General features: G+C 43.8%; 2 protein-coding genes across 2 annotated transcripts; both read left to right on the top strand.

Annotated features, from left to right (window-relative positions):
• Window positions 1-371: 371 nt before the first annotated feature.
• On the top strand, window positions 372-3,326 carry LOC110222708 (small ribosomal subunit protein uS12). Its single transcript, XM_021007860.2, has 4 exons — window positions 372-480; window positions 1,767-1,926; window positions 2,858-2,978; window positions 3,133-3,326. Exons 1-4 carry the CDS (start codon window positions 477-479, stop codon window positions 3,277-3,279), a joined length of 432 nt encoding a protein of 143 aa, XP_020863519.1. The 5' UTR covers window positions 372-476; the 3' UTR covers window positions 3,280-3,326.
• A 3,263-nt stretch (window positions 3,327-6,589) lies between these two features.
• LOC110222717 (small ribosomal subunit protein uS12) lies at window positions 6,590-12,535 on the top strand. The gene is made up of 4 exons (XM_021007862.2): window positions 6,590-6,699; window positions 6,801-6,960; window positions 11,733-11,853; window positions 12,344-12,535. Exons 1-4 carry the CDS (start codon window positions 6,696-6,698, stop codon window positions 12,488-12,490), a joined length of 432 nt encoding a protein of 143 aa, XP_020863521.1. The 5' UTR covers window positions 6,590-6,695; the 3' UTR covers window positions 12,491-12,535.

The raw sequence follows: 12,535 nt of genomic DNA on the forward strand, positions 1-12,535 counted from the left end.
GGTATCGACCACATCGTGCACTGCCCACGTACAGTAGACCTGACCGTGCCCCTTCAACTGTCTCTCCCCACGTGCCTCCCTACTCGGCAGTCCTTGCACCCACGTGGTGCTCGCTTCCGCCCGGCTCCAGCTGGGCTTCAGAAACTGGCAACTCCTTCACTGAGCGCATGCGCCCTCGGCGTGAGCTCTTCACGGCGCGCTCGGCTGCCTGTGGGAGTTGTGGAGTTGTAGTTTCCCTCCTTCTCTACGCTTTAGGAATTAATTTTATTATTATTTTCCGTAAAAAGACTCAGATTCTAGCTCCCAAGAGTAAATCAACTGGGTGTCTTTCCAAATAGCTACAACGTGACTTCTTGTCAGGCTCGGCGCGGACAGCCCCGAGGAGGGTCCTCGGCTGAGCTCGCGGCCGCAGGGGATTGTGGGCGCGCACTTCCTCCCTTCCTTCTCTCTTTCTTCTCGGCCCCGACGGCGGCAGCATGGGTGAGTCGGGGCTCCGGGCCGTACGGGACCGGGGCTCTGGGAACGTGGAGGCGGGGCCGCCGGGGTGCAAGGGGGCGGCAGGGGGGAGAGGAGCCGGCGTCCGTGGCACGTGGCGGGGGCCGGGCCGGGCGCCCGCTGCTACCTCGGGCCCGGGGCCTTCGCGAGACGAGAGTGGGGTCAGGGCGTGACTGATTCCCGGAAAAGGGGTGCACCGGAGGGCCCCGAAAGTTTGTTTCCCACGAGCAAGTCGTGTTAGCCGCGGCTCCGTCGGTGGCTTTCGTCACTTCGGGGCTCCAGCTAGGGCAGACCGTGGCTTTCTGTGCAGTTCAGGCCCAGGTCGGGAGCCGGTCCCGGCTTGTTGTGTATGAGCCGGCAGGCCGGGCCACGGCTTGCTTAAACCGTGCATTTCTTTAACCCGGTGGTGCTAGTGCTTTTTTCATAAATCTCCAAAAGGCTCTTGACTGCTTGTGCATTTATTTCTGAAAGGCGAAAGTCAACCACCTCCCTCGGATTTTATGTAAGCATTTGTCAGGGGCTTGCCAAGTGCTGGGGGCGAAGACTGACAGTTTCTGCACTGGATTGAGATTTATATCAATCTATGAACGAATAAATGTTTATTATTCCGAAATCACTAAGCACTTATTACAAGAAACTGTACTAAGTAACTAGTTACAAAGAAAGGCAAAAAATTGACTTTCCTTCGAGTATGTCCTACTGATGGCGTGTTTTGTAAATATTTAATAACGTAAAACATATTCAAAATAAATGGAAAGCATTAGCAGCTGTAGAACTGGGAAGAAAACTTACTTAGACTAGAAGGTAGGATTTGAACTTGAATCTTGAAAGGAAGCTAGGGAAACCAAGAGACTGAGTGGAGAAGAACATTTCAACTATGTAGTGCCAGGCTACGAATACAGGAGATGAATTTTGTGAGAAATTGTAAGAAATAAGGGTCCACTGTGTGCCAGGCACTGTGATACAAAGAAAAAAGCAAAAGTTGCTGTTCTTAAGGACCACACATAAATGGTATAGGAAAAGGAATCTAAAACTTAAAGTCAGCTATTCCAACTCCTGCATTTTACGCATGCAAAAAACTGAAATCCTGACTAAGATCAAAGATGTAAAACAGGTTAATGGTACAGACAGTGTTAGAAATTTAGGTCCGTAGACATCCAGTGAAGTGTTAACAGAAAGCATGCTATGTTCCTCAAATTTTGAATTGTTACTTGCTGAAAGATACTATATTTTTTAGCTTAAATTTAAAATGTCAATTGTCCTTTTTTTAGGTAAGTGCCGTGGTCTTCGTACTGCTAGAAAGCTCCGAAGCCACAGGAGAGACCAAAAGTGGCATGACAAACAATATAAGAAAGCTCATTTGGGCACTGCCTTAAAGGCCAACCCATTTGGAGGAGCATCTCACGCAAAAGGGATTGTCTTGGAAAAAGTGTAAGTGGGAAGATGGGTATTACTGTACAATTTTAATGTGTTATATAAATTGCATGTAAATCAACAAGTTAACTTAATTGCATAATTCTGGTGTTCTGTAATGTTTCATCTGTTATCAAGTCATCATAATTCATAAATTATTAAGTTTGAGAGACAGTCCCATATAGTGGCTTTGGAATCTGGAACATCTGGGTTTAATGTCCTCTAATACACTGGCCTGAGACTTTGGACAAATCACCAACCTTAAGTACCTAAGTGCTAGGCATTGTGCCAAATTTGGGATACAAAAGACAATCTAGGTGGTGCAGTGGCCCTGGAGTCAGGAGAACCTGAGTTCAAATTTGGCCTCAGACCAAACACTTGACACTTACTAGCTGTGTGACCGTGGGCAAGTCACTTAACCCCAACTGCCTTAAAAAAAAAAAAAAAGACAATCTGATGGGTAAGAATTTTTTTGTCTTTACCGTCCTAGATAGTTGGGGAAATACGATGTATATGCATATAATCTTTGAGCACTGTCACAAGTAAACAACAGTGGAGTATATAATTTCAGGGAATTTTTGGGGGGCTTTTAATTTCGCAAGTGGTAAAGCAGATTCAGAGGGGATGCATATTGGCATCTGAACAGTCTTTAGCTCTTTTAACTCAGTGGTATCTTCACATACTATTTAATAAAGGGCCTTAAATGCTAAGTTTAAAAACCTTAACTTTTTCCACAGAAAAGAATAAAGGTTTTCATAAGTAGTTGAATTCTAGCCAGCTTGTATTGCAACAATTAATTTTTAAATGTATTTGTCTAATGTGAAACTGCATGATAATTTTGTTGTGCATTTGGTTTTCAAGAGTATTTAATAAAATGTTGGTTTGAACTAGTAAGTTATGTCTTTGGATTAAATAAATGGCTCAGTTTCTGTGGTTTATTTTGTTGTAGTGGTGTGGAAGCAAAGCAGCCCAATTCTGCTATCAGGAAGTGTGTGAGAGTCCAGCTGATTAAGAACGGCAAAAAAATCACTGCCTTTGTTCCCAATGATGGCTGCTTGAACTTTATTGAGGTAGGTATTTCTAGTGATTTAAATTTAATCCATTGTAATTATTTGTATTTGGCATTTTCCCCCAGGTTAAAAGGGAATAAAACTAAAGAACATAATGTCATTATATTTGGGTCTGTTGTAATTATGCAGGAGATACATTTTGTTTTTCTTTTAGGAAAATGATGAAGTTTTGGTTGCTGGATTTGGTCGAAAAGGTCATGCTGTTGGTGATATTCCTGGAGTCCGGTTCAAGGTTGTAAAAGTTGCAAATGTTTCTCTTCTGGCCTTGTACAAAGGCAAGAAGGAAAGACCAAGATCATAAAAATTGTATGATTTCTTTGTCATAGTAAAAAATGTTCATGTAACAAATGTGTGTGTTTTTCTCTACTTATTTAGATGTCTGAGTTATGCCTGTCTTGCTTTGAACTTTTTGAATTTTAAACAAAGCTGTTGAGTAGTTGTTAGAAGTGGAATGATGTGTACAATCAGCAAATGTTTATTAAGCACCTACTATGTGCTGGATCCTCAGGATACAAATACAGGTTTGAAATAGCTCCTGCCTTCAAGCACACATTATATTCTCCTTGGGGAATACAACATGATATGACTCAAGGCCAAACTTTTTTTAAACATTTGATTAATTTAAATGTTAAAGAGATATCTCAAATATTTAAACTGGACATTTTAATCTGCTTTTATCACAAGCATTAGGGAAGAATACATCAATTAAGACTTAAAATATTTACTGGGCTATTTTGAAGGGAAATACATTTTAATTTCAAGTCAGGATGGCAATCCAAATCACAGTGCTTTACAACCAGCATTATGAACATTTTTGTTAACAGATATGCAGTATGTTAACTAATTTGCCAGAAGAAGGTGTGAACTTGCTGTGTATATATGTCAATATTTTTTATCCATGTGGTACCTGCCCAGCACTTTTATTATATATAGCTGAGATAGGTATGTCCCAATTTTGTCATTTGTTTTAATACTTTGATTTTCTGATATAAAAATGTTAATCTAAATAGAAAACTGAATGTTTGTGACTATGGTGAGATGTATTGAGAGTTAAAGGAAGGCGAAGATCACTTGGTTGTATCTTAGAATTAGGGACATCAAGAAGCCCTAGTGAATTCCTCAAGGTGTCACACACAGAAAAGCTAGGAACTCTGGCCCTCCAAATCCAGTGCTCTTTAAATCCACTACATTCTGTTGTAATGAATGCCAAGGTTTCTAAAATACTAAGCACCATGCTGTGGGCTAGGTTGTAGGGATATAAGTGGGAAAATCACTAGCCCCCATTTAAGGTAAATTTAATCTTATAAGATGTACAGCAGGTGCTACAGCATTGAAACACATAGGCATGCATTCACAAATGTTGAATTTGATAAATTCCGTCTGAGAAAGCCACTTTACGTAGCAACAAATATGCCTAGATCTGGAATGTTCTGTCAGGTCAGTAAGAAGCTAAATATAGCAATGTTTAGCCCTTGAATATACTTTCCTGAAGCTAAGAGGCCCAGAGTCTAGTGATATGGATTCCAGTTTCAACATTCTAGATTGTTGATCAAGGAATGATTTAAGTCTTGGTTTTCTATCTTGAGTAGCTGTCATTGAAATTAGTGAGGAATTGGGAAGGAGAATAAGTATTTACAGTGATTTGTAGAAGCTCCTTCCATTACTGCAGATGGGCAACTGGAGCTTAAAAGTTTTCTGCCTGTGATCACACAACTACTTTGTCAGAAGCAGGACTTAAACTCGGGTCTTACTGACTCAGCCTGGCTCTTTATCCACTACAGTGCTGCTCATTCGTAACAGATGCTTAACTAAAGTTGGGATTCAATTTATGATTTGGAGATGTGCAGTAAGCCAGGAATTTAGGTGGCATTTAATTCTGAAAGGAAATAGTGCTGTATCTTCAGGTTTGGGAATCAGCGCAGTTAGTACAGTGAACTACTTTTTGCTACTTTTGGACATGAGGCTAACTATTTGGAGTCTCAATTTTCTCATCTGTAAAATGGTAGGATTGAGTAAAATGACCTCAGGTCCTGATGAATGAACTATGAAAATCAGTTCCTACCATGCTGCCTTATTATGTGCTTGAAATAATTTAACCTTTGATCTTGGTTTCTCACCTGTAAAAAAAAGATAAAGCCTGTCCAGGCAATTGCACTGTGTTGCAAGGATCAAATGTGATGTTTAGGTGAAAGCTGCATAGTGTTGGTATTTTTAAAAAAAGCACTCTTAATTATGTGAAAAAAAAATTAGATTTGGACTGGAAGGACCTGAGTTTTATTCCCAGCCCTGCTTCCTAATACCTGTGAGACCTTAAGCAAGTTTCTTCACTGTCCTCAAACTCCATTTGAAGGTGGTCTCTCCCTGGGGTTCTGGATGTTTCTCTGCAGGTATCTGAGCCTGTGATTTTACCTGTGGGGAATTCTAACGTGCAGACTTCGATAATTCAAATTGGTCATTTGTCTTCCATTGATACATTCTTAGAGTTGGCAGGTTGTGACTGCCTCTGGCCGCCAGTCAGGATCTCATTTAAAGCGGTAAGGGTCCTCTGGCCATCTCCAGCGCTCTCATTTTACAGGTGAAACAGCCACCTCAGATAGGTCAGGTGACTGATGCAGTCGTATATAGGAAGCAAGCATTGGGGATGGGATTTCCATCTAATTTTTTGGACTCCCTTTCCACATCCTGAGCTGAGGTCTTCCTGACACCCAGGCAGGCTCTGTCCACTACACCCAGCTACCAGTCGTGTTTTAGGACAGAGGTAGCAACACATTCGTTACAGCCTGAACCTGGTTTTAATGTGTTGATATATTAATAAAAAAGAAATACATAAATGTGTGGTTTTTTAAGTCACTATGGTGCCTGCAGGGATCCTTATGTGCTGTTGAGTGGTTTGACACTACTGATTTAGGACATCTCAGATGAATTTAATGGGGCAATCCTTTGATCTTTCTCGTCTGCAGGTTGGTGTGGTGGGAAGAGCACTGGATTTTAAGTTATGAAAACCTGGAGAAATCTCAACATCTGTGAGCCTCAGTTTCCCCATCTGTAAAATGGGGATAATAGCTACCATTAATGTAGCTCACTGAAAGACTGTCAGAAGACAAATTATATTAGTCTTTGTTGTTTTGTCGTGGCCAACTCATTGTGACCCCGTGGACCATGCTGTCCGTGCGGTTTTGGCAGAGACACTAGTGGTTTAACATCTCCTGCAGTGGTTTAAGGGAAACGTTAAATGACTTGCCCAGGGCCACACAGCTAGTGTCTGAGGCCGGATTTGAACTCCCATTTCCTGTCTTCAGTCTCAGCACTCTATCCAATGAGCCACCTAGGTGTCACAGACCTATAAAAATGTATTGTCGATGAACCGTCCTCATAAATTGCTCATGGGGATACGAAGTATCCCCCAAAAAAGCATCACAAAAAGGGGGCGGGGCAGGAGCCTGGCCACGCGGAACACCTGCGGGGTCTTTTGTCTCCCTAACTGGAGATAACCCCTCCCTTTCGCGCGCGGGGCACGCTGGGGATTTGCCTGGTCCTTCCCATACGGCTTATCTCACTATATGGCTTTGGCGTTTCAGGCGCTGCGCGGGGCAGCCTAGCGGTGAAGGGGGCGGGGGAAAGGGCCGGGGTTCTGGGCCCGGCTCGCGCTAGCTCCCAGACTCGCGCGTGCGTAGTTCATTCTTGTTGGGCTCCGGGAGCATCGCGGACACAGGCGAGATGGGTGAGTGTGGCGGGCCGGGAGCCGGGCGGGGAGAGGGGGGAAGAGGAGGGGGAGGGGGAGGGTCCCGGCCCCGGCCTCTATCGCTCGGTGACTCTTCCCAGGCAAGTGCCGCGGACTCCGCACGGCCCGGAAGCTGCGCAGCCACCGGCGAGACCAGAAGTGGCACGACAAGCAGTACAAGAAGGCCCACCTGGGCACGGCGCTCAAGGCCAACCCCTTCGGGGGCGCCTCGCACGCCAAGGGCATCGTCCTGGAGAAAGTGTGAGTGCCGCTCCGTATTTATGGGGCGCCTCCTGTATGCCGGCCTCCGGACCGGCTGTCCCGGCCCTCAGGGAGCTCCCCTTCCCCAGGAGTCTGAGCCCAGCCGGAGGGTCATCGGCTCGTGGGAGGGCGGGGCTGACCCTGCGCCGGGGCTGGGAGGTGAGGGGGGGCCCGAAGCCGGGTTTGGGGGGGACGGAAGCGGCCATGGGGGTGTATAGTGCAGTGAGACTGAGGCGGCTCGTGGAAGGCGCCAAATGTCAAACAGGTAACATGGGAGCCACAGGAGTTTATTGAGGGAGGGAGAGCTGCTTTAGGATTGCCCCTTGCCGTCGTATGGAGGACGAAGCGGAGAAACAGGAGGTGACACGGTTAGGGTGAGACCAGTGAGAAGGGTCCGAGCCAGGGTGGGCCAGGCTGCGTGAGGTGAAAGGTGTAGAGATGGAAAGTGCCGGCTTTGGCATCAGAGGCTTAGTGTTAGTTCCAGTCAGTAAATAAACATTTATGAAGTGCCTCGCACGTGCCAGGTACTGGGCTAAGTGTTGAGTATGCAAAGAAAGGCAAAAGACCCCCTGCTCTCAAGGTGCTTACAGTCTGGAGAGAAGTCATGCAATTACATACACACGAGATAAATAGGTAGATGTAGATATAGAAACAATAAAGGGAAGGCACCATACTTAAGAGGGATTGCAAAAGGCTTCCTGTAGAAGGTGGGATGTTAGCCAGGACTTGAAGGAAGCCACGAGGCAGGGATGAGAAGAGCACCCCAGGCATGGGTGAAAATGCTGGAGTCTGGAAGATAGTCTTGTTGGAGGAACAACAGGAGGCCCAGAGTCACTGGATCCTAGAGTACAGGGAGGGGTGGAAGGAGGCTGGAAAGATAAGAAGGGGCCAGGTTGTGAAGGGCTTTGAATGCCAAACAGAGGATTTTATATTTGATACTCAAAGCAGTAAGGAGCCACTGGAGTTTGTTGAAGGGAGGGAGTGTGTGCAGCCTAGGAAGATTACTTTAACAGCTGAGTGTAGGATGGACTGGAATGAGGTGAGGATTGTGGCCTACAGACCAACCAGGAGGCTATTGCAATGGTCTGGTTGTAAGATGATGAGGGCCTGCACCAGGGTGGGAGGAGTGTCAGGAGAGAAGGACATATACAAGAGATGCTAAGAAGATAAAATCAACAGGCCTCAAGCAAGAGCTTGCATATGGGGGTGTGAGAAAGAATGAGGAGTTGAGGGATGATACCTGGGTTGCAAGCCAGGGTAACTGAAAGGATTGCTGGTATCCTCAATAGTAATAGGAAAGTTGGGAAGAAGGGAGGATTTGGGGAAAAAGATAATGAGATCAGCTTTGGACATGCTAAGTTTAAACTCTTTGTAGGAGATCCAGTTCAAGACGTCCAAAGGCAGTTGGAGATATGAGAGGAGAGGTCAGGAGAGAGATTAGAGCAATATAAGTAGACTGAAATTTGCCTGAATGGAGACAAAAATTGAATCCAAGGGAGCTGATAAAATCGCCAAGTGAAATAGTATAGGAGGAGAAGAGAAGAGGACCCAGGACAAGCCCAGTGGGACACCTGTGGTTAGGAGGCACGACCTGGACCAGTGAAGGAGTGGTCACACAAGTAGGAGGAGAAGCAGGAGAGATTTGGTGTTTCAAAAACCTGGGGAGAAGAGAGTATCAAGGAAAAGAGGGTGATCAGCAGTGTCAGAAGCTGCAAAGAGGTCAGGAAGGCTGAAGATTGAGAAATAGCCATCAGATTTATCAATTAACAGATCCTGAGTAACTTTGGAGAGAGCAGTTTTCTTTGGATGGTTAGGTTGGAAGCCAGACCCTAAAGAGTGTTCAGTTTTGAGAAAAAGAGAGTGAGAGGAAAGGCAGTGGGGGTACCAGCTTTCTTAAGGACTTTAGCCAAGAAGAGGAGAGATAGAGGACAGTAGCTTAGCAAGGGTGGGCGGGTCAAATTAAGGTTTTTAATTTTTTTGGTGGTGGGGAGACAAGGCACGTTTGTAGGCAACAGGGAAGCAGCCATTAAATGGAAATTGAAGTTATGTGGATGATAGAGAGGGAAGTCTCTTAGAGAAGATGGAGTGGAATGGCATCATTTGTGCATGTGGAGGGGCTTGACTTGGAGAAGGGCCAACTCTTATGTGAGGCAGGGGTGAAGGTGGGGGAAGGCATCTGATGAACGTGCCATGAGGAAAGGAGAAGAGGGAGTTCTTGGCGAATGGCCTCATTTTTTTAGTGAAATATTAATAATCAAGGTGATCAGCAGAGAGAGTGAGGGGAAAGGGGAATGGGAGGTTTGAAGTGGAATGAAAGGTTTTAGAAAGCTACTGGTGGGTAATATAGTGGCATAATTAGAGATTTGTAAAAAGATTGCCTAGTATCAGTGAGGGCCCTTGGCATCTGTCTGGGTGGTATAGTAGATAGAGTGCTGGGCCTAGAGTCTGGAAAACCTGAGTTCAAATCCTGCCTCAGACACTGTGACCCAGAGCAAGCCATTTAACCCTGTTTGCCTCCATTTCCTCATCTGTAAAAAGAGCTGGAGAAAGAAGTGGCAAACCATTTCATTATCTTTGCCAAGAAAACCCAGATGGGGTCACGAAGAGTCAGACACAACTAAAACAACTGAACAGTGAGGGCCCAGTTGAGATTGTGTAACAGAAATTTGTGGTAGACTTAGTCAAGCTTTGTAATTCTTTGTTCAGTGGCATGTGTGTAGGAGTGAAGGTAGTGGATGCTGAAATGGTACAAGGCTCAGGGTTGGCAGGGCAAGCTTTGAAAGGATAAGTGAGCAAGGGACACATGAGAAAGGGACAGTGTAGAGCTGACCTGATCCATAAAGAGGTCAAGATGACCCGGACACCCTGATCTCCAGTCCCTCAGCCCTTCAGCCCTCTCATGCCACCACCCCTGCATTAGCCACTCTCCTTACCCCACAGAGGTCAGTGACTTGCCTGCCTGTGGCCACACAATCAGTAAGTGTCAGAACCTGCATTCAGAATCAGATCTTCTAACTCCTGAGTTGCGCTGCCTTCTTTCCTAATTGGTCCTCCTGCTCCTAGACACTACCAAAAGAGGGAATCTTCAGAAGTATAGCTCTAACCATGTCTAACCTTTGCTTCAGAACCTCCATAGGCTTCTCAATCACAAGATAATTCATTCCGCAGGCGACATTGAAGGTTCTCCACAGCAGTGCCAACCTCTTTCCATTTTGCCCCATAAGAAATCTGCTGTTTTCCTTTCTCTGTGCCTTTGGCTATGCCCTTTCCCTGCTTCTTTATTTGTCTAATCCGGTCCTATTTAGTGTAACTTTGTCCCGTGATTCATTCCTTCTCCTACCCCACCAAACTTCCCAGAATCTTGCCCTTTAACTTCCTGTAGTGCATTTTACCAAGTGTGATTTAGAGCTTAGAGGGCCCTTAACAGATCCTGTAGTACAACGAAGACATTTTACATACAAAGGAACAGGTCTAGGGGAGGTTCTGTGATTTGTCCAGAGGTAATAAGTGATAGAGTCAGGATAGAGCCCACATGTCTCTGATGTCAGATACAGTGCTCTTTCTGTCCCTTAGTATTACATGATTTTATATATTTGTCTTTGCCTTATATTCCCCTCCCCCCTTTGCTCCCACCACACCATAAGCTTCTTAAAGGCAGTGGTAAGGAGATGCTTTGTGACAGAAACAAGGGGAAAAAATGTCCAGATGTCAACTTGGATCACTTATTGAGCGACTTTTGGAAAAATAATGAGTAAAAATAAGTGAATACTTAAGAAAACCTAACAAGAAATGGCCACTTACGCATGTACCAGGCTTAGGAATCATTTTCTGCTTTCTTATGCTTGCACTAGTCATAAAATTTCACCTGGCTCAGGACCTTCATGGTTGTCACATAGTTTATTCTCTTCACTTTCCTGATGAGGAAACTGAGACTCAGAGAGGATTGGAGCAACTTGCCTGAGGTTCCTCAGGTAGTGGCAGAGCAGGGTGTAGACTTTCAATATTGTGATCCTACACATGACAGAATACCAGGGTCTTTTCAAGCAGGTATTGAATAAGCTTTTTACTACTGGGATGTAATTTGATACTCCATATCTTCAGGTTACTTTTTTTTTTAATTCTGCTCTTTGGGTGGAAAGAGTATTGGATTTGGATTTAGAGGGCCTGGGCTTGAATCCTAGCTCTTCCACCTCTCTGACAAATTATTTAACTTCTTTGGGACTCAGTTTCCTCAACTGTTAAAAGCATTTGACTGTATGACCTATCCGGGCCTTCTGTTTCTACTTTATGTCCAGTTTGCAGTTTTATACTAATACTAAAGTACTGTAATTTCTTCCATTAGCACCCAGCTTACTTTCACCTTGCATTGTAACAGTGGGATATATCAAGGACAGCACTGGGTTTAGGTAATAGAAGTCCTAGGTTTCTCAATTCTGGCTGCCCCATTTACTAACTAATTCTGATAAATCACTTCATCTTCACAGCCTCAGTTTCTTTGTATAATGGAAATACTTCTTAGTTTACAGTGTGAAGGAAAGCATTCTGTAAGCCATAAAGCACTATATAAGTGTGAATTACATTCTTCTTAAGAAGTACACTAATATGTTAGGTTTTTAGCAACAAAGGTTGAACCAGGTTTTCAGGTTAGCCTTTTAGTTACCAGAGTACCTCATTCTGAGAAGTATGGTTAATTGAGATTTTACTCTGCTCCTTAAAGAAGGTGGAATGAAAGTTCCCAATTAATGAATTTTTTTTAACACACTTAATTTCAGGGGTGTGGAAGCCAAGCAGCCCAATTCTGCCATCAGGAAGTGTGTGAGAGTCCAGCTGATCAAGAATGGCAAGAAAATCACAGCCTTTGTTCCAAATGATGGTTGCTTGAACTTTATTGAGGTAATTTATTTTTAAACAAAAAGGAAATTATTGGATAGTTGTTGGGGAAGCTGGTCCTTTTACTTTCTTCTGGATGGCATTTTGACTTTGTAAACATGGGGAAAAAAATTAATTCTGTAGAAGAGTAACTCATGGACAAAATCAGTAACGCTACCATACAGGTAATGGTCTGCCCTGGACAAGTGTTAATGTTTATTTAATAAAAATTGCTAATCATTTTTATACTGTCTGCTACCTATTGATGGAAAACAAACTGGTTTAAAAATATCCAAATAAGCCATTTGATTTTTGGTGTTTATTTGAAAGTAAGTATATAGGAAATCTCAATAATTGTGATTGTTTTTCGTCAGACTAAAAATTAAACTTTTTTAGAAACGGTAATATTTCTTTGATTTGTTAATATAGCTGAGTTAAAACATTTGTGATCTGGTAAATATACAAATTTAAACATGTGGTCTTGTATATGGTAATTTCTTATTTTTTATTCCAGGAAAATGATGAAGTGTTAGTGGCTGGCTTTGGTCGAAAGGGCCATGCTGTTGGTGATATTCCTGGAGTCCGCTTCAAAGTTGTAAAAGTAGCCAATGTTTCTCTTCTGGCTTTATACAAAGGCAAGAAGGAGAGACCAAGATCATAAAGTGATTCTTACAATAAATGTTTTCATTTAAAGAGTGTCAGAGAA

The sequence above is a fragment of the Phascolarctos cinereus genome, unplaced genomic scaffold (assembly GCF_003287225.1).
Source record: "Phascolarctos cinereus isolate Bilbo 61053 unplaced genomic scaffold, phaCin_HiC Scaffold_4;HRSCAF=312, whole genome shotgun sequence".
Lineage (NCBI taxonomy): Eukaryota > Metazoa > Chordata > Mammalia > Diprotodontia > Phascolarctidae > Phascolarctos > Phascolarctos cinereus.

Coding starts and splice junctions, on each gene's coding strand:
- LOC110222708 (XM_021007860.2), top strand. Junction 1,927..2,857: donor GGGATTGTCTTGGAAAAAGT/GTAAGTGGGAAG, acceptor ATTTTGTTGTAG/TGGTGTGGAAGCAAAGCAGC. Junction 2,979..3,132: donor GCTGCTTGAACTTTATTGAG/GTAGGTATTTCT, acceptor TTTTTCTTTTAG/GAAAATGATGAAGTTTTGGT.
- LOC110222717 (XM_021007862.2), top strand. Junction 6,961..11,732: donor GGCATCGTCCTGGAGAAAGT/GTGAGTGCCGCT, acceptor ACTTAATTTCAG/GGGTGTGGAAGCCAAGCAGC. Junction 11,854..12,343: donor GTTGCTTGAACTTTATTGAG/GTAATTTATTTT, acceptor TTTTTATTCCAG/GAAAATGATGAAGTGTTAGT.